Below are 22580 nucleotides of genomic sequence, written 5' to 3'. Positions count from 1 at the left end.
AAAGTCTTTATTTAAAATACGGACTAGGTACTGGTTAATCTATCAAAGCGAGACAATTTGGGTGCTCTATGACAAAAGGGAATAAAGGAATGTTTTTCTCTTTTAGGCCAGCTTTTAACATCTTTACAGCTCATCAGCATTAATGTCTGCTAAATAGCCAACTGAAAATCAAATACAAAAATATTTAACAGTTTGTTGTTATGGCATCATATAACTAATAACCTTAGCACTGTTGGCAACCTTAATTATTTGACCGTGTGCTCAAAACAACTACATGTATTAATTTCTTTTTTAAAAGGTAAGATCGGAAATGGACAAGTATCTGGCCCCACTGATTCCACCAGCTCCAACAATTCTGGACCAGAAGAAGTACCGAAGAGAGAGCGCCTCAGTGGTAGATGAGTTTTTTGAGGAGCAGATAACGTCACCATACAGCTTGAATATCAACCTGATCCTGCCTGATATCACCCACTTGAGAACAGGCCTTTACAGACCAAAGCAAGCTCTCCCACAAGTCAAGACAGAGCCGGTCACTAACTTCACCCAGTCATGCACGTCCTCCACAACGCATGCCCTGCCTGAGTTCACCAGTGTGTTCAGTGTGCCACAGTCAGTTCCTGTGAATAATATCTTCATCAAGCAAGAAGCCCCTTCCCCTGAGCTACAACTGCCTGTCAGTTCGCATCAATCCCAGCTGTACCAGATGCCAATCAATACAGATGTTGTCAACATGCCTTTGCACTCTACCCAGTCACTTGGCAACACTACAGTCATTCACAGTCGTAACAGCGTTACCATGTCAACAGGCATGGCTGGTGCAACCAGTCTGTCTACCCAGTCTGCAATTAAACAATTCCAGCCTGTTGTACCCACACCAAACGGCTTTGTTGTGCCAGTTCAGTTTTATCAGCAGCAGACCTCGTACCTGCCACCCTCGCCACCAAACTCCCAACCTGGTAGCCCAGAAAACCAGCCTGACCTTATCAATACACTCTCGCCACCTCCATCATATGCTGCATCAGTGGCATCAAAGATAGTTCATCAACCACAGATTCATAGTCTTCAGACCAGCTTGCAGCCCTGTCAACCTGGCTTCCAGTCAATAAAATACAGCCGACGTAACAACCCTGAGCTGGAGAAGCGACGCATTCATCACTGTGATTTCCCAGGTATGAATGTTTGGTGATGTTTGAGCTATTTAGTATATAATCTATACAAGGATGATTACTATGATTTTAAATTCAATGCCAAGTCTTTTTTCTCATATCCCTTTGCTGCCGCCGCCTCCTCCTCTATTAAAGCATTAATTCATGCTGAGACGCATTCTTTTGTACCTTGCCCCCAAGTGGCCATTCTTCATATGTAAACCTAAACAGTAAGCTTTGGAAGTCTATTCTACCATAGAAGGCATCACAGTTTAGCCTAACCCAATGCCCAAATGCACTTTCTAGCAGGGGTCACAGAATAGGAGCGGGAATCTGGTGTGATTTTTGTTTTTTCAGCTCCCTGGGCAGGGGCAGTGAAGTCAACTGTAGCGGCCTTACTTCTACTGTACTGTAACTGAGATCAGGTAACTATTCGGACTAGTGAATGAATCTGCAATCATCTTGGCCTGCATAGCTCAATTTTACATTGCTGTGGGCTTTTGTCATGAGCCAGCTTTAATGGCAATGGTTGAAATTTTACAAGTGGCTAAGACGCCAATCTGCTTGCCGATACACGCGGCCAGCAGTTCTCTCTGCAGAACAATTTAATGAGCTGTTCTCAAGTAGTTAGCTCACCTGTTCCCCTGTCTTGTATATTCAAGTCTTGGGTAGTTAAATGACTATTAGATTCTGTCATAGAAACCATAGTTGACTCATTGTAATAACGTAATTTGTCTCCTGTGTAATGTTTTGAGTCTGAATTCAAAAAATAAAAAGCCAATTGTGTCATTTTAAAATTACCTCAATATTTTGAGGGTCAGGTTCCTCCTCCAGAATGAAACTATATTTGGAGAAAAAAAAATGTAAACAATCTGGGGGTGAATCTCCAAGTCCGCCATTACTTTGGCAGAAGAGCCACAGAATCTCCGGATAAACGACGTGAACAGCAGATACGGGACTTCTGTGATTCTTCCATCAAAACTTGCGGCAGACGAGCGATAGAACCCCAGTGGAGATTCACCTCCTCTGTTTAGCTTTGCAAGTGACACAAATGCAGACAAATATGCAGTGTTTGTACAAGGAGGCTAGATAACCTGTTCCGACTTCTCACTTCAAATAATTTGTTAAAAGGAGATATAATATGTGTAGCAGCAAATCTCCTGTGGCATTGGTCAGAGGTGGTCTTGTGTCTGGAGCATGTTTGTGGTGTTCAGCTGCTGGTCTGTCCCGTTAAGTCTGCTGCTATAACACGGATAAAGCCAGGTAACTAGCTATTTAAAAACTGCTGAGGTCAGAGGGCAGTTGGAATGATTTATCAATTTAATGCTGCAGGTCAATGACGGGCTTTATTTCTCTTTTTTCTAAAGATTGTTTTATATCTGCAACCAAGTATGACATCTGGTGTATAAAGTGTATTTAAAGAGGCAGATTCTGATCGAAACAGAAGAATACTGGACCATACAGTCACACAGATATTCAGTGATCTGAAAATGATAGTACCTCTGGTACTTAAAGTGATTGATTTTCAAAGCAGCTCAGCAATTTCATTCTGAACGCAACTCCGAAGCTTGAAGTTTACTGCTCGGGCTCAGAAATGAGTAATTTAGCAGATTTTTTTCAGCCAAGAGGGAGGATTTTAAATCTGAAATGACCGAAACCACGTTTAAAATGAGATGTCACACTAATCTTTTGTTTTTCAGGCTGCACCAAAGTTTACACCAAGAGTTCTCACTTGAAAGCGCATCAAAGGACCCACACAGGTATGCTGTTTTGCTTGGCTATCGTGCATCAGTCCCCACATGTATTCTATTTTATGCCATCAAAGTGAGTGTGCAGCTGATGCGATACATCGCACTGACCCACTCAAAGCATAGAAATGGATCAAGTCTCAGCACTTTACAGGACTGGGATATGTACTGCTTGCTACTTCTACAGAAGTGAGCACCCACACTTTAATTGTTATATACTTTGGTACTCTGGCATTTCTTAACACTTGCATGTACAACTAGTGGATACGAGCAAGAACAATATTTATGATCTGTACCCAATGGAACACCCTCATAACTGTATTCATTGTCAGGTCAATGGTTTAAAAAAAATATTTTTCCAGGTCCTCAATTCTCCTCAATTGCCTAATCAGAAATGAGAAACTAGGTGACAGTGGACACTCCTCAAAGCCGATTCTTTTTCTTTTTTTCAATTTCCCCCAACTTTCCTGAGAGCCCTCATTCTTGCTGGAGTACAATTCCACTGATTCCAGCCAGCCTCCAGGACTCCACCCAAGAGCTGTGTAAAAATAAATGGATCAAGTCTGCAATGAGTTTACACCAAATATGTTGAACAAACTCAGCAATAGAATCCCAAATAAATAAATATGAAGTGAACTCCCACCAGATTTACTATCACTAAGCAAATTTTTACATCAAACTGTATAGATTTCTAAAAATGTTATGTTCTTTCTGTATAAGCTAGTGGAATTCTATTAAAGTTAGGTCTTTCAAAATCTCGTGGTGGTTAAATGAAGAAAATCAAACGATACACTGGATGCAAGGACGTATGTGGGCCCCACTGGTGGAGTCCAGGCCTGTAAAATTTTAATTTAGAAATAGATATATTTTGGCAGATCAGCCCCTCATTCAGGGGATCAATAGGACCATTACTGGTGTTGATGAGGCCTGAACACCACGTCCTCACACCATGGACCGGAGTTTACAGGGTCAATGTGAGAGCGCCTTATTTGCAAAGATCAGGTGGACGCTTGTGTAGTTAAACATTTGAAACAGAGAACAATACATGAGGAGAGAGGAGTTGTAGGATTTGTTTTGGCTTGCTCGAGAAAATTGCTGGCACAAATATGATGGGCTGAATGGCCTCTTTCTGTGCTGTAAACTACTATAGTTCTTTAGTACTGGAGTATTTTTTTTTGCCCTCTCTGCTGCCAGTTTGCCACTAGACCTGAAATAAAGGGATATGGATAAGCAGTCCACCTCAGGTACCTCTATTTCTCTAGAACTGAGGTAAATCACAATCTACATCTTGGACAGAACACTGAATATCTAAATTAGGTGAATTTAGATCCAACTCATCTCTTCTATTCTTTTCAATCATGGTGGAATTCTGCACAATGGTCTTGGTCATTCACTTAAGCTTCTCAATTAAAAAAAATTATTGTACTCAGTCTTGATCATCTTAGACCTCAGACAATGCATGCTGGCCATGTTAGGTAAGTGTACCTTCTGTTTGTTTGAGCACAGGTTCAACAGCACAAAAAAGCAGAAACCATAACAGAAAAAACCATGCTTTGAGGGCAGATTTAAAATCAGAGCTTGGAATTGGATCTGAATCCAGATCACCTGGCCGGCGCCATCTCCAAGCTCAATACTATCTGTTGAAGAAATTCAAATCAGTTCAAATCATTAACCAAGAACTAAGCTGCATCACTCAATATGAGTAGGCTGTTCTGAGAAAAAATCTCTCCCCACCACCCCCCCCCCCCCAAAAAAAAAAGACTGGGGGAAGAATTCCTCTGTTCACGATTTGGAGTGGAGTTGTAAACCTGTTCTTTATACTCTTGTTTAGGATTCCAGTATAAATAGTGAACAGAGGAAATCTTGCCCCATTGAGTCAAAATTAGTTCAGACCCAATGGCTAAAATAAGACTCTGCCTATTTGTCCTCTTTTTTTTTTGTTTCATGTGCTACAAAGGTAAATTGTCCAACAAGAAAATTAGCTGAGTATGTTCCCTATGAATGCAGAGAAAGAATCCCCATGGAATTAACTCTGAATGATTTAATGTGTGTGGCATCTGTTTAAATGTACAGAACCACTGGTATTAATTTTTATCAAACTCCACATCTTCTGACGGTCCACCTTAGAGTTGTAATTAGACCATAGCAGATGCACCAAAATAACTTCAAATTTAATATTCAGGTGCATACATTTTATTCAAAAATATCTCTAGTTGTTTTCATTTCGAGATTACAATTAGCAGCAGGTACTGTATATGAATTTAACAAATCAATTCTTTGGTTAGTAGATATTAATACTCACTATGATCCTGAAGTCACATGCTAACTTATGAACACTTAACATGTTTGTCTGAAATTGCTCACTGCTACTTCAACTGAGGCATTAACCCATTAATTTTAATCTTGCATTTGTTTCTTATGGCATAACTGTAGTGCCTTACTGTAACAGTCCTTTAAGCGATGCATGTTTTCGAAAACAAATAGATCTGCCATTGGGTCAATAGATTTTCTAAAAATAAAATGGCATTAGTATGGTGGATCCAGATATATTGCTATAGAGCAGATTGAATGAGCTACTTAGCTATGTAATTCTAAATTCTGAACATGTTCTCTTATTCCTTCTAATCTCTAAATAAGTCATCCTTTGCATTCTTTCTCTTTCTTGCATCCTTACTGTGTAAACTCATCGTAATGTCTCTTACATTGACTCCTTTCTCAGTGTCTCAAAACTTTAACTCCTTGCCTCCCTCCTACAATCTTCACGTTTTTAAAAGATCCAAGCCCAGCACCTTTGCTGATGTCGGGGACTATGAGCCTTGTCCCTTTACCTAGGTTTCTCAACTTTTAAAACGTTCAGTGAATATGCAATGACCTGTCAAGAATATGGACACTGTAAGATAAGCTTACACTGATGCTAGGCTAACTGTCCATACCCCAATCAATATTACAGCAAACATGAGGATATCCAATAGCTGCAGAATATAAAATGTTTTGCTATCTTTATTTAAAATTAGGTCAATAGTCTTTCAACAGTCAAGGCAAAACGACATTCTTCTCATTGTCACACAAGCCAAAAGCCTACTCCATCTATGCCATAGGATTACATAGGATATACGGCACAGAAAGAGGCCATTCGGCCCAAGCAGTCCATTCCGGCATTTATGCCCCACTCGAGCCTCCTCCCGTCTTTCCTCATCTAAATCTATCAGCATAACCCTCTATTCCCTTCTTCCTCATATGCTTGTCTAGCCTCCCCTTAAATGCATCTATACATTTCACTTGAATCACTCCCTGTGGTAGCAAGTTCCACATTCTCACCACTCTTTGGGTAAAGAAGTTTCTTCTGAATTCCCTATTGGATTTCTTGGTGACTATCTTATATTGATGGCCTCTAGTTATGCTCTTTCCCACAAGTGGAAACATTCTCTTTGTATCCGCTCTATCACAATTTTTCATAATTTTAAAGACCACTATTAGGTCACCCTTCAGCCTTCTTTTTTCAAGAGAAAAGAGTCCCAGCCTGTTCATCCTTTCCTGATATGTATACCCTCGCATTTTTGGTATCATCCTTGTAAATCTTCTCTGCACCCTCTATATCTTTTTTATAATATGGCGACCAGAACTGTATGCAGTACTCCAAGTGTGGTCTAACCAAGGCACGATACAGGTTTAGCATAACTTCCCTACTTTTCAATTCTATCCCTCTAGAAATAAACCCTAGTGCTTGGTTTTCTTTTTTTATGGCCTTGCTAACCTGTGTCGCAACTTTTAGTGATTTGTGTATTTGTACTCCGAGATCCCTTCGCTCCTCTACCCCACCTAGACTCGCACCCTCCAAGTAATAAGTGACCTTCCTATTCTTCCTACCAAAATGTAATACCTCACATTTATCTGTGTTGAACTTCATTTGCCAATTATATGCCCATTCTGCAAGTTTATTATGTCCTCCTGTAATATGTTGCAGTCCTCCTCAGTATTGACTATCCCCCCCAATTTGGTGTCATCCGCAAATTTAGAAATTGTGTTTTTGATTCCAAAGTCTAAATCGTTAATATAAATTGTGAACAACAGTGGTCCACTGATCCTTGTGGAACACCACTACCCACCTTCTGCCACTGTGAATAGCTACCTTTTACCCCTACTCTCTGCTTTCTGTCTTGAAACCAAGTAGCTATCCATGCTGCTACTTGTCCCCTGACTCCGCATTCGCTGACCTTGTTCATCAGTCTATTATGGGGTACCTTATCAAAGGCCTTTTGAAAATCTAGATAAATTACATCTACTTCATTACCATTGTCTACTCTCTCTGTTACCTCTTCAAAAAATTCAGTGAGGTTGGTCAAGCAAGTCTTTCCCTTTTGAAATCCATACTGACTATTCAGTACTTTGTTTTTGGTTTCTAGATGTTCTTCTATTTTCCCCTTTAGTCGGGATTCCATTATTTTTCCTACCACTGATGTTAAGCTAATCGGTCTATAATTCCCTGGACATGTTCTATCCCCCTTCTTAAATATAGGTATTACGTTAGCTATCCGCCAGTCATGTGGCACTACACCTTTTTCTAATGAATTATTAAGTATGTGTAGTAATGCCTCTGCTATCTCTTCCCTTGATTCTTTTAAAATGCGTGGATGCAATCCATCCAGACCAAGGGTTTTATCCTCTTTGAGTTTGATTCATTTATTTAATATATCCCCTCTTTTTATTTTAAATGCACTTATCTCATTATTAATCTCATTATCCAATGTCATGTCCACCTGTTCTATCTCCCTGGTAAATGCTGAAGCAGAATAATTATTTAATATTTCTGCCATCTCTCTATCATTACCTGTGGTATTATCCTGCCTATCCCTTAATGGCCCTACTCCCATCCCAACCTTCCTTTTTTTATTGATGTGCCTGTAAAATAATTTACTCTTTTGTTTTATGTTCCTTGATAATTTAATTATTCATAAAGCATATTTGTATCATCACAGTTTTGTATTGGAGTGTTTTCATTTGCATTAAAGCACAGCACCTAATCCTTTGAATGCATCAGCCCTCAAAGTCTCCACATGTCCTAGCTTGCTCTTTCAGCATCCAATGCAATGCTAGATAAACAAGGCCACCCACGTATACACAACGAGCATGACTGACACAGTAGATCCCAGAACAAGTTATTTAAACTTAGTTTACATAGGATTGCATAGGACATACAACATAGAAACACGCCCAACCAGTCCATGCGGCACTCGCGCCTCCTCCCGTCTTTCCTCATCTAAATCTATCAGCATAACCCTCTATTCCCTTCTCCCTCATATGCTTGTCTAGCCTCCCCTTAAATGCCCTTAAATCTATATTTTTCATTTCAACCACTCCCTGTGGTGGCGAGTTCCACATTCTCACCACTCTTTGGGTAAAGAAGTTTCTTCTGAATTCCCTATTGGATTTCTTGGTGACTATCTTATATTGATGGCCTCTAGTTATACTCTTCCCCACAAGTGGAAACACTCTCTCTGTATCCACTCTATCAAAACCTTGCATAATTTTAAAGACCTCTGTTAGGTCACCCCTCAGCCTTTTTTCAAGAGAAAAGAGACCCAGCCTGTTCATCCTTTTCTGATAGGTATACCCTCATATTTCTGGTATCATTCTTATAAATCTTCTCTGCACCCCCTCAAGTGTCTCTATATCCTTTTTATAATATGGTGACCAGAACTGAACGCAGTACTCGAAGTGTGGTCTAACCAATGTTCGATACAGGTTTAGCATAACTTCCCTACTTTTCAATTCTACACCTCTAGAAATAAACCCTAGTGCTTGGTTTGCTTGTCAATAAATAAACTCCAAACATGTAAATACAATCAGGCTCCAAAGTGAACGTTATAACCATTGTACGATAGCAAAATACTGCAGATGTTGGAAATCCGAAATAACAACAGAAAATGCTGGAAAAACTCAGCAAGTCAGGCAACATCCGTGGAGAGAAATTTGAGTTGACGTTTCGGGTTTGACCCGAAACGTCAACTCAAATTTCTCTCCACGGATGTTGCCTGACTTGCTGAGTTTTTCCAGCATTTTCTGTTGTTATAACCATTGTACTTGTCTAGAAATCTGGTTGAGAACAACTAGTTTATGAAAACACCTCAAAGTTTTAGAAGAGGATTTAAGAGGAAATAATTGCATAATAGACCCCACTATACACTGTAGGTTAGAAATTTTAATTGGTGAAGTTCATGTACAAATGCTTAATACAGGTAAACATTCAGTAACACTTGCATAAAGATAGTGCAGACAGAAATGTAGTAAGAGCACGTTAAACGTGTACATGGACTTTACCAATTGGAACTTCTATCCCTATGAGTGCCATTTCTAGCAAATGCACCTTGCTGCAGTTACAATACTGTATGCTGGATCCAGTCGCAAGCACTACCTGGGTTGCAGCACTACAATCATACTCTATTGTCAACTGTATGATTACCTCCAATGCGAGTGAGGTGAGAAAATTTGCCATAATGCAAACACTTCAATACAAGAGCAATACAATCATTCATTTATACAAGAACATGTTATTTACAATAAAATTGTAGAGTCCCTGTCTCCTTTCTGATTGTTAACCACGTGTCGTACTGATCACATGATTAGTGGCAACCTATCAAATTGGAAAGGCAAAACCAGAAATTATCCATAATATTTGCCTGTCAGCTGCACCTTCAATCTGTACAGCCAATCAAGAAGCATTACAAGGTTGGTACTATAAAACAACTCATCAACCAGGTCGATGTGCATTCCCTGCACCTCTGGCATCTAATCCCACTTGCTACCATCATCCCTGTCTCTCAACTGCTCCATGTGTGCTGTCGGCCCTCACTCAGTGCTTCTCACTTCAGTGTCCTCCACCCATTTTTCTTATTTTTTATTTATTCATTCACGGGATATGGGTGCCACTGGCAAGGCCAGCATTTATTGCCCATCCCTAGTTGCACTTGAGAAGGTAGTGGTGAGCCGCCTTCTTGAACTGTTGCAGTCCATTTGGTGAAGGCATGCCCACAGTACTGTTAGGTAGGGAGTTCCAGGATTTTGACCCAGCGATGATGAAGGAACGGCGATATATGTTCAAGTCAGGATGGTGTGTGACTTGGAGGGGAACTTTGAGGTGGTGGTGTTCCCATGCGCCTGCTGCCCTTGTCCTTCTAGTTGGTAGAGGTCGCGGGTTTGGGAGGTGCTGTCGGAAATGCCTTGGCGAGTTGCTGCAGTGCATCTTGTAGATGGCGTACACTGCTTCCACGGTGTGCCAGTGGTGAAGGAGCAATGCCATGAGAGTTTCTATGGTATTTATTAATTCTGATACAATTTAACTATGTTTAATAGAACCTTTTATGGCAGTAGATATTATATTGCAAGCTGTTATGCATTTAAGAGAGCTGGGTCATTCACTGCAAGTTGTAAAGTAAATCAGTCATCAGCAGTCACTCAGTGTGGTGAAAGGAACAGTTTCTCATTCCAGTCGGTCATTCAATTGCCATCTTTACATTCCAATGCTGCTACCCCTACTTTGGTTGCAGACCTATAATAATATAAATAAAGAGGTGCTGGTGCCTCCCTAGTCAATAAAGTACAAGGACTACAACCTCAAAAAGTGTTGTCCTCTCTTCCCCCCACTGCAACTATGCCAAAAATAAACAGCCGCTATTGGCAGCACTGCGCAATGCATGTCACCATTATCTGTCCATGGAAGGATCAAGCACTCAACTGGCCTGTATAAGCCTATGCTGTCCTGTATGGAAAACTCTTCCCAGATGTCAGGGAAGGTCCACAGCCAGAAAATTAAAGTTCTGCTGACTATTTAAATGACTCGGCTATGCACAGTCCTTTTTGTTTTGTCGTGCTGTGCAGTGCTGTGAAATCTCCACAATCTAAAACAGGATGAACTTGGAACGCTGGCAGCCTCACCACATTGTTTCTCCACTCTGAAGAGACACAGTTCTGCAATATAAACGTGGCAGAGGCATTTACATAAGTGTAACATTTCAGTCAAGCTGACATCAGAGTTATATTCATTCTTTGCAGCACTGTACTTCAGTTCAAACTCGTGACTTGCAGCACACATTGTCTTAGCTCCATATATGGCAGTGCAGAGAACTGCCTTGCTTTCACAGTATTGATAAAGTCAGGATATTTTTGTGTCAAACAGTTGTACTATTTAGCATAACCTGGAGCTGATTTAAATGAATAGCCAGCTTCAGGTTACAGTTCCTGTGCTGGAGTAATGACTGAGTCCTTTTAGGTCTGATGCCAGTATCTGATACTGTACAAAACAAGTTGGCAGGCCTCACTGCAGAGGTACTAGCAGGTTTACATTAATTAAAACAGTAAATTCTGCCTGACAGTCTACCAGAGCTCACTTCTTCAGAGTGCTGTTGAATTTTTGTTTGGGAAAACCTGCTAAACCAGATTTCTTTTTGCCTCGTTCATGTTATTTCAGGCAATGCTGTAATGTCAGTGAACTGTTGACACTAAGGAAACAGGAGCTGTTGTGCTTTGTTGAAACCCCCACTCACCTGGGAATAGGGGCCCTGATTACTTCACATTTTATTCTGTTCTTACCTGTCTCAGTGTGCTACATTGTTCTTGTTGTACAGACACAATCAAAAAAAAATTCTTGCTTGGAAAATTGATCCCAAGCAATTAGGCAAACCTAATGAACTAGTGGTGCATTGGGGTAGAAACTGCTTTCACAGTGCCCAAGATTACTTACTGGTAATCCCTCATCAATCAATAGGAAGTGGGAAACCTGCAGAGAGTGGCAAGTGCGCAAACCTGGAAACACATCTCAAGTGTGCATGTGTGGGGAGGGGGTAGGAGTAGGGAAAGCAAATCCCTCTTTGGAAACTTTAGATGTACACAATTTCCATTGATCACGCAGTGTTCTGTTTGTTGTAAAACATAGTGAAATGAGAGATTTTAATGGGGAATAACCCTGAATAAGAACTCTGAGAACAGGGGTTACAGAAATTAGTTTATACCTTTGGAATTAGGAAGCCACTTCTCCTATAACTCAACCCACAGATGAATTAAAATAAAACAAAAACATAAAATGCTGGAAACTCACAACAAGTCAGTTAGTATTTTGCCAGCCCTGGGGAGGCGGGTATGGAGGCGGGACTGCCAGGAAAATGGCAGGAACTGGGAGCGGGTACCCAACCCGCTCCCAACCCGCCTCCGTGCCATCTTCTCGGGAGGCGGGAAGGGGATTACAGCCAATTAACTGCCTGTTAAAAGCAGTCATGCTTAGTCCCACATCCCCGCTTTTTGTCCGTAACCCTGGAAGTTCCTCATCCTCAAGTACCTGTCCAACTCCCTTTTAAAATTATTGATGGAATCAGTTTCTGTGGAGAGAACAGACACGTTTACATTTCCCTTCTTCAGAACTGAAAAATAAGAGGCAGACAGGCATATTAATACAATCACAAAACTGGAGGGGAAATATATTCATTGAAAAAACAGACACACACACAGAAGTCATGAGTGTAATGATGTAACAGCTCATCTTGGTCACGTAATGGACAAAAGCATTAAGATATTAAAGAAACAAAGGTTTAATGGGTGGAACTTTCAACTTTTACGGGGGTATAACATTGGCAGTAACGGATCGGCCGCATGTCATACACCCCACCCCCATTTTCCTTTCCAGAAATACATAAGTTCCATCAGCATCTGATTCACAATCGATTGTAGATGAAGAAATACATATAGTACATAAGCATTGGACAGGAGAAGGAAAATGATATTTTAATCAGAACTTTTGAGGGAAGGTCTACAATCGGGTGTGTTAACCTATCTTTACTCTTTTCAGATGCTCATAGAACTTGTGATTTCAGTTTAAAATGATATGGAGGTTATTTTGGTGAAGGGTGAAAACAGGCGCTAAGTGGGTGCTGTGCTAATAAGGCACGCCTGCTTGAAAGTCTGGCCCACAATTTTGGGGCTAATTTATGATTACCATGATTTAAACATGCCTGGAGACACTAAACCAGACACCTGCAGTTTTAGCACTCAAGGCTATTTAGAAGCAATTTTTGTGGAGCGGTATATAGCCTCCACATACCCACTTCCACTGAAGGTGTGGAGTGAGCTGGCTGACACACAATAGAACATTTCAGGATGGCTCAGGGACTGAGGGAGAGGGTGCACAGGTTCTCGGATGTGGCACTGGAGGCCCAGAGGAGGAGGGATGTCCTGTATCTGCAGACCAGGGGGGACCCCTAGCAAGACCCCCATGACCAAACACTTCTTTCTCCTGGTAACTCCTATAAGGTCCTTGTGCCCATTTGTATTAGATGTTGAGCTGCCTAACCAGTGGTCCATAAAGGGACCATTGTTGACCACTGAAAAAACAACCCTGGAAACTTTCCATTTTTTATTGGTTGGCTGAGGAGCAGCAACAGTGCTTCTCCTGAGCCCCCAAGACACCTCAGATCACTGCCGGCCTTCTCAAGGTCCGCCCAGGATTGCCCGCAATACCCACCACCCCTGCCTGACCCGAACTGCAAGCTGGCGCAGTGTCCAATTTCCCGTCCTCCCACAACCAGCGAGCTGCAGTGGGTCAATTGCTTGGTGCCCTCAGCTTGCCGGCAGCGTGTTAATGAGGCCAGGCTTCAAAATGGCTCAGGCCTCATGCCAGCACCAATGGGTGCCTGTTTCAGGTGGAAGTTGAATATCGCCCCCATTACATATATATTATATATTGCTGCTTCTCATAACAGTACTTTTACACAAACAAATTTGCTATTTTTCCAACAATGAATATTGACTGTTATATATTCTCTGATTACAAGATTAGTCACTGTAATACTAGATAGACACACGTGGAGACTGCGACACTGGTTCGATGCACGTGCAGATGCTGAAGAAAGTGTGTTACATGCATTAGGCTGAAAATATCACTTTAAGCCAAAACATGTTTGGCACTTTGAAAGCTTTTTATAACCCATATTAATTTCAGATATAATGTCTATTGTTAATGAAATAGAAGCTGTGCATTATAACACAGAATATTATTTTGGTCTCTGGAGCTTGGCCTCCATGGACTTTCGGCTGACATTACTGTTGGCCCATAGCCAGGAAATTCAAATTGCAATCTTAGCTTTTTAAGAACTATGCATGCAGAAGCCTGGGAAGTTTCCCTATTACCCAGCTGTGCTCTGAATTCTGCTTCACAATATAAGCAGGGTGAATTCAGAGCAAAAGGATATTGTCGCATTTCATTTTTTTAATGACTGCCAATCCACTTGTAATTTTTGTGATAACGCGAGAGAAAATAAATGTGTGGCATTAGCAGCATTCTGGGGCAGAAGGATTATTGTTGCATCAAATAATGAATTAATTTACTGGCTACAGAGCCAATAATTGTTCAGGTAATGATCAAATTCCAAATGTTTTTTTTAGTTCTTTGTCTGGAGGGAGCACAGTCAGCGTTATCTAGTGGCAAGTTATAGTCAACAGCTATGCAGACCTATCAAAAGATACAAGAAGGTCTAATTAACCCAAGGAATTCCCAGGTGAATGGAAGCTGGTAATGGCTTTGTAAGCAGCTAATGAAGCTTTAATGAAACCTCTTGAAATCAGCGAACAGCTCTTAATCACATTCATAGAACATGACTTCAGAGACAATAACTGAATCCCTTTCTTTCTTGCAATACTTTCCCCCTTAGTTTGGACTTTGGAATTACCCCATTGTAAAATCAACATAGGCAAGAATGCAGAGTTCAAACAGGTTCTGCTGCAATTACAAAATTGCTTAGCTTTATAGTTACCTGGTGCTATAAAGCTGTCATACTGTTATTTACATTGAAGTTTATAATTCTGTTAATGTTTGCTTCATAAGTACATGATTTGTCAGGTACAACACAAGGGCTGCCATGCAACTATTTTAATGTAATTTTAATGAAATGGAATCTTGATTGACCTACTGATGGAAAGTTAGATTCCCAACTTCAACTAGAGATTCAAAATTAGATTACTGACATTGGGCAACTTTTGGCAGTTCTCAGGTAAAACATAGAGGGCCAGAGGGGAGAAGAGAGGAGAAATAGGAGGGAGGAGAGAAATACTGGTAGGACCAGTCCTACAGTCCATACAGAACAGGCATCTCCCGCAAGACAATTACAAGACTGAATTGATGAGAGCTTTGGACAGAAACCCTTTACCTAATGCTCAAGTTAAATGAGAAATTACGGCAGTGCTGTATATTAATAGTGCCGATCTAAAAGGGAAATTGAAATGTTTTGAGAAAAAACTGCTTATAATTTTTAAAATAATCTTTTGTTTTTGTTTTCTGCCAGTGTGCCGATACAAGTTTCAAAAATTGCAAGGTATAAAATTGGAACTACCCAACTTCTATTGCTGTGTGCTAAACAGACAGCAAAGAATCATAGGAACTCTATTCCCTATGATATTTAGTGCTTGCATGGGGAATTATTCTCAACACACTCAGCAGTGAACTTCATTACATTAATGAAGCTACCCAATTGTAACTTCCCTCATAAAACAGTTGCACCATCATTTCAACAACTTATATTGTTTTATACATTTCATCTGCACAATGATGTCTCAAAAGCCATTATTATTGAGGATAAAACTGTAGAGGTCAAGCAAAAGGGAAAATGGGTTTGGATGGCATGGTAGGACAAAGGCATAGTCAAAGAGAAGGGTTTAAAATGCAAAAGCAGAGGGACGTTGGTGGGGAGTTCCAGAGGGCGGGAGTGTAATAGCTGAACAAGCAGCTACCATTGGTGAGCAAAGGGAGTGGGGGACAATGGGTATCCCAGTGTTAGAGGAATGGGGGATGTGTACAACAACAACTTGCATTTATATAGCACCTTTAACGTAGTAAACAGGGATGCAAGGTTGGAGGGGAATACTGATGTAGGGTCAACTCTCTGGACTATGGAGCGTCAGTGGAGCTTCGAGAGGATGGGGGGATAGGAACATGGGAGCAAGAATGCAGGCTGTAACATTTTTAAGGAGCTGTAACATGTGAATTGTTGAGGCTAGATAGGAAAGCATTAGAAAAGTTAATCTTTGAGGTGATGAAATCATGGAGTAGGGTTGAGGCAGCAATGGTGAGGGCAGAGGGCAGCGGTTTCATGGAGCTGGAAGAAAGTAGTCTTGGTAACTGAGAAGATGTGGAGGCTGCCTAATTTGGCTCATTATAACTGGGTCTTCAAGTCACTTACAACTGCAGTTTCAAATTCCCAACTGTCTAGCCTTTGGCCGTCCATTCATCATGACATTTCTGCAGCTACCAATCTGCTCAATCACACCCTCACCTCCACCTTTGATGCCCTTGACCTCATTAAAACCATTACCCTCTCACCTTGGTCATTCTCCCTGGTATGGCCTTCAGCTCCACTCCCTTAAGTCCAAGGGACGCAGACTTGAATGTCTATGGTGGACAACTGGCTTAACCATTCATTGCCAGATCTGGCTGGACCACACAAAGCTCTCCTCTGCCAAAACTGCTCACTATTCCAGGATCATCCTGGAATGCAAAGGTAGCCCCGGCTTCTCTTCTCCACTACAAACCATCTTCTTAAACCCCTCTCCCCTACCTCCTCCACCCTCACCTCCAACAACAAGTGCGAGGAGTTCATGGACTTCTTTGTCACTTCTTAAAATCTACATCTTTGACCAAGCATTTGGTCATCTGTCCTGGTATCAGCTTATGTGGCTCTGTGTCAAATTTTGTTTGGTAACGCTCCTGCGAAGTGCCTTGGGACATTTTTCTACGCTAAAGGTGCTGTATAAATGCAAGTTGTTGTTGCTGTAGAATTTGATCAGAAATACAGGTTAGAATTGGCACATTCGCTAAAAAATAAACTTTGTCAGGAGACATGTTTTACCTGCAACCTCTCACCACTATTCCAAACTGACTTGTTAAAGCCCACAATACCAGAGCACAGAGCTTCCTGAACAAGCTGTTCATACTAAATTAAATGTCAGCTATGCAGTATAACAAAAGCTATTTTTAAAAAGCCCCAATTTGTACAAGAAAAACAATTTTGGCAGTTGATTGAAGGAATAGACTTCAAAGAGCCAAAGTCATGTTTAGCTTCTATAATAATGTTTATAAATAAGCCAATAGATATTAAAAATGAAACTCCGCTGATAGTAAAATATATTACTGCCAGGAAGAGTCAGGTTGAAGGTTCAGTCCAGACCCATGGTCTCCTATTGTGAGTTTACACAGCGAGAATAGAGGCCATCCATAATTGTCATTGTTTGAACAAGAGCACTCAGTTGTGTGGGAGGGGTGGTTATTGCTTTGTATACAACATTATATAAGCATTAAACTGATCAATTTTCACAATTTTTACAGCACTCTTTTGGATTCGGGACAGGAGTTGTAAACTAAAGAGTGTTCTTTGTACTCATGACAAAGATGATAATTATGGATGGCCCCTAACACAGTGTGGCTTTGTTCTATCTTTATGTTAAAAGTATGGCGAGGTTGAACTGGTTAATCCAAAACAAGTCTGGATTAGTTTCATATTCATGGTTGAGTGTTCTTTTTTTTAAATTTTACCCAGGCTACACCAGGCTCTGCCTTGTGGAACTACTCTGTAGATGGCATGCATAAAAGCAGCTGGGAGCCTGACTGAAATGAGCAGCTGTGGTTTAATAACTTAGACAAAACAATAGAGATTATGTGTAGCTCTAAGAAATACAACTAAACGTTTTGTTGTCAGAATGTACCTCTTAATTGAAATTGTTTTACATAAAAACTGTACTTTAAGATTTTAATTCAAAATGTGTCCCACATACTGTAGTGTAAATCAGACATGATCTTACAATCCATCTCAATATGAATGAGCAATACATGTCCTCCAGGAGTGCCTATAAATAATCCTAAATATTTAATATTTCTGGACATTTTTAAAGTTTCACATGTTTAGAAAATTTGGAGATACAAATCTCTTGCAAAGCCGTATGTGACAAAACTGTATCACATGTTCCATCTTTCCCAACTCCAAATGCAGGCAAATCTCCTGACTGCTTCAGACAGGGCAGGGCAGCTGGGACAGGCAATTACCACTAAACCCACTAGACTTACTTCCATTCCATGTAAAATAATGGAATTGATTATCAGGAGTAAACCTGAGGATCATCTCTACAACACTAACCCAGTTAACAGCACTCCGAATGGATTCAGAAGGGGCAAATCCTGCCTGACCACCTTCATCAACAAATTTGGTAAAGTGACAACTGAAGTGGACTGTGGCAGGCTCTATGATATCCAAAAGACTTTTGATAAGTTCCACATAAAAGGCTATTAATTAAACTCAAATCTGTGGGAATTCAGGGTAAACCCTCGAAGCAATAAGAAACTGGCAGAAGGATAGGAGACAACAAGCACTCATTAGATGAGTTGTACAAGAGTGGGGGTGGGTACTGAGTGGAATACCTTAGGGCTCATTACTGGGACCATTACTGTTTTTAATTTACATCAATGACCTAGATTCAGAAACTAAATGTAGAGCGGTCAGATTTGTGGATGATACCAAATCAAGAGGGGCAGTGGAAGCAAGAGGAGGCAATTCATAAATTACAGAATGAGTTGAACAAAATATGAAAGTAGGCAGATCAATGAGAAATGAAATTTATTGCAGACAAATGTAAAGTGTTATATGTAGGAAGGAAAAATAGATGTCACATATATTCCATGAATGGTATTGATATTGTTAAGGATGAAGTTGAAGGACACCTCGGAGTCTTAGTAGACTCAACACTAAATATGTCCAACCAATGCTGAGCAGCAATCAGAAAAGCCAATAGGATGTTGAACTATAGCCAAAACAGTACATCAGAGAAGGAGGTAATGATCGCATTGTAGAGTACTCTAGTTAGACTGCATCTTGATTACTGCATCCATTCTGGTCACCAAGAAACAAGAGAGACATTCAAGCACTAGAGACAGTGTAGAGAAGAGGCAGAAGGCTGATCCCCTGTGTCCGTGGTCTGAATTATGAGAAAAGGCTGGATAAAATTAGGAAGTATCTGAGAGTTGATCTTCACGGTATATAAGATTTTTAAAGGATTAGAGAAAGTTAACTGAGAATATCATTTTAAATTAAGATATGGGAGTAGTACAAGGGGACACCGGTTCAAACTAGTAAAAGATAATTTTAGGACTGATGTCAGGTAATTCTTCTTCACATAAATAGGGATCAACATGTGAAATAAACTTCCAGATAGAGTATTGGATGCAAAAGCCTTGGAATCAGCTAAGAAACTATTGGATGCTACAATGAGTGTGGGGTGGGGGGGGTGCAAGTATCTCTCTGGATGAATGAATTAAGTTGGGCTGAATGGCTGCCTTCATCTGCAATTGTGATCTGTGAAGTTTTCAAGCACTATGAGTTTGAAATTCCCCAGATAGATTGGGAATCTTGTTTGAATCCCTCCAATCAGGTTTCCGCCCCTGCCACAGTACCAAATGGCTCTTAGCAAAGTCACAAATGACATCTTTTGTGACTGTGACAAAGATAAACTATCCCTTCTCATCCTTCGCGACCTGTCTGCAGCCTTTGACACGGTTGACCACTCCATCCTCCTCCAACACCTCTCCTCCATCATCCAGCTGGGTGGGACTGCACTCCTCTGGTTCCATTCTTATCTATCTAATCGTAGCCACAGAATCACCTGCAATGGCTTCACTTCCCACTCCCGCATCATTACCTCTGGTGTCCCCCAAGGATCTATCCTTGGCCTCCTATTTCTCATTTACATGCTGCCCTTAGGTGACATCATCCGAAAACACAGCGTCAGTTTCCACATGTACGCTGACGACACCCAGCTCTACCTCACTACATCTTCTCTCAACCCCTCCACTGTCTCTAAATTGTCAGACTGCTTATCCAACATCCAGTACTAGATGAACAGAAATTTCCTCCAACTAAATATTGGGCAGACCGAAGCCATTATTTTCAGTCTCTACCACAAACTCTATTCCCTAGCCACCGACTCCATCCCTCTCCCGAGCATCTGTCTGAGGCTGAATCAAACTTTTCACAACCTTGGTGTCATATTTGACCCTGAAATGAGCTTCCGACCACATATCCGCACCATAACTAAGACCGCCTATTTCCACCTCCGTAACATCGCCTGTCTCCGCCCCTGCCTCAGCTCGTTGGCTGCTGAAACCCTCATCCATGTCTTTGTTACCTCTAGACTTGACTATTCCAATGCACTCCTGGCTGGCATTCCACGTTCTACCCTTCGTAAACTTGAGGTCATCCAAAACTCTGCTGCCTGTGTCTTAACTCATACCAAGTCCCGTTCGCCCATCTCCCCTGTGCTCGCTGACCTACATTGGCTCCTGGTTAAGCAGCGCCTCGACGGAGTTTGTGGCGAGGACCGAAAACAATGGCTTCGGTTTTCCCAATATTTAATTGGAGAAAATTTTTGCTCATCCGGAACTGTATATCGGACAAGTAGTCTGACAATTTAGAGACAGTGGAGGGGTCGAGAGAAGAGGTAGTGAGGTAGAGCTGGGTGTTGTCAATAGGAGCTGCAACTCCTGCTTATGCAGCAAAGTCAATGGTTAGAAATGAAAGGAAGGGGAGCCTACAACTTCTATAGGAGGGATGGCCAAACTGCGGCCCTAAGACTTAGCAATTGGCCCTGAGTCCAGGCAACTCAGTTCTGCTTGTAGTTACATTGATTTGCTGGTTTGTCCTGTTTGAATTTTATGGACCTGTAACTTTGGAAAAGGCTTTTTCGAGCACCGTTATCTTATTGACAAAAAAGTCTTAAATTAAATCACCAAGATCTATTAATAACTGAAAATATGTATAAATAAAATGTTTGAACACCCCCACTCCATAAGATCCCATATAAATACTTTGGTGAGCAATGATCATTTAAATCTTAAACTTGTAATCCTGCAAATCTTAACTGTTTCATTATTTACTAATCACATGACTTCTGTAACTAGGAGGGCCCAAATAATCTTTAATTTTATGGCCAATATATCAAACTTGATTTGGGAAGGACTTTCACCAGCACAAATATATATTTAGGCCATATTTTAAATAAGTTTATATTTAACCTGTATGACTGCTCTGCTACCATTCTGTGTTAAATAATACATTTTGACACCTGTAAGTGGCAAGCATATAAATCAGATTGGACGTAGCAAGAACTTTCTAACAAAATTATGAACTAATTGAGTGATTAATTGATAATAAAATAAAGGCAACTTCACATAACTTAATGTGCACTGTACCTTGCAGTTCTGACGTCAGTGGCAGTGCCATGAGGTGGCTCGCCCTGCTCAAAAAGGTTGTTTTTACAGGAAGCTTTGGAAACCCTGGTACTACTAGCGGCAAATGTAAGTACTGTCTTTGGCAACAACAGATACTGTTTTTTCTTGCCACTTGGGGGCAGAGCTCTGTGCCCACCCATACAGGCTAGAAATTTAATATTCACAGCCATTGGGGAAGCTTTAACAGCCAGAAAGTGAAAGTCATGAACTGTGACTTTCAACCAATTGCGCAGTTCACTTAACAAATACGAGGTGGATTCCACAGCACCAGCAGCCGAGGGCATTCAGAAACCACCTGCTCTTAGTGCGGTTCTCTAATAATAAAGAGAGGATAAATTGTTCTTGGAGCTTCTGCTTCATGAGAGGCTGTTGTAAAGATTCTGGACTGCTTGATGTCTGTTAAGTAGATCAGACACATGCATTGCTGAAATTAAAATGATGACATTCACCTTTGCTTGAAAACTGAGCATTACTCTGAAGTGCCCATATCTGGCACTCATACTAGTCTGACAAGCTGTGCAAATTGATTGTGAGCCTAACAAACAGAGAGAAAAACAAGTTTATTTTTCCCTCATTCAGTACTTGCTTATCTAGTTCTGTTTGCTTTTTTCACTGATAAAGTTGAAGTGTTGGGCAACGGTGATCCATACAAACCAGTGTGTAGCCCTTGGGACTTGTGAAGGGCTTATCTCTGTGATGGTTTAATAGGTGCCTTAGTCACGCTTTGATAGCATGTTGCTGAATTATTAAAGACTCATTTATACCTCAATGACAAATTCTGATTTGCAGAAAAAATTCAGGTATAATTTGGAATTTGGAGGGCAGTTCATGCTAACCTCCATTGGTCACAACTCATACCAGATCTGCTGCTGCGAGTTTATCCAATCCCTACCAATACATGGATCAGTTTATCTCTAATGACCTTCCTCTCTTGAAGGCTCATGCTGGACGACAGTTCCATAGATATTATTAGCTCTCCAATATGTCACAGACAGTCATGTGTCAGCCTGGCCAGTGAATGTTGGTAGGCTATCCAACCATGAGGATATCACAGCTTCGCATGATCCTATTATTCACACACATGCATTTTCCAGCAGGGAATCACTGGATAGCAACAAAGAACAATAAATTCTGCCTGAGAATAATTGTACTGGCCCCAGCACCAACTCAGTGGAGATCAACCACTCAAATTATACCAGGGATTAAACATCGGACCTTTCTGGTCTGTATGGTTAACAGCACATAGTGCATTTATCACTGCGGTTTCAGGGGAGCCACGGGACAAACGACAGCAATGAGTTGGCAAACAGGCTGCATGTTAATGTAAAGCATTGGCACACCAATACACTGCATCACAGAATTTGTGTTCTTGGAGGTGGA

General features: G+C 40.9%; 1 protein-coding gene across 1 annotated transcript in view; it reads left to right on the top strand.

The window, feature by feature from the left end:
* The window catches only part of klf5l (Kruppel like factor 5 like), a 61653-nt gene that overhangs the window by 26285 nt on the left and 12788 nt on the right, over nt 1–22580 (top strand). Inside the window, exons 3-4 of the mRNA XM_085997103.1 lie at nt 299–1169; nt 2846–2905. Of these exons, the coding sequence (XP_085853229.1) occupies nt 299–1169; nt 2846–2905 (931 nt within the window). The remainder of the gene's footprint in view (nt 1–298; nt 1170–2845; nt 2906–22580) is intronic.

This window comes from Somniosus microcephalus, chromosome 1 (genome assembly GCF_052327205.1).
Source record: "Somniosus microcephalus isolate GS21.2 chromosome 1, FLI_Smic_1.0, whole genome shotgun sequence".
Classification (NCBI taxonomy): domain Eukaryota; kingdom Metazoa; phylum Chordata; class Chondrichthyes; order Squaliformes; family Somniosidae; genus Somniosus; species Somniosus microcephalus.
Note: the sequence above shows the minus strand (reverse complement) of the source record. Positions and strands in the feature narration are given on the sequence as shown.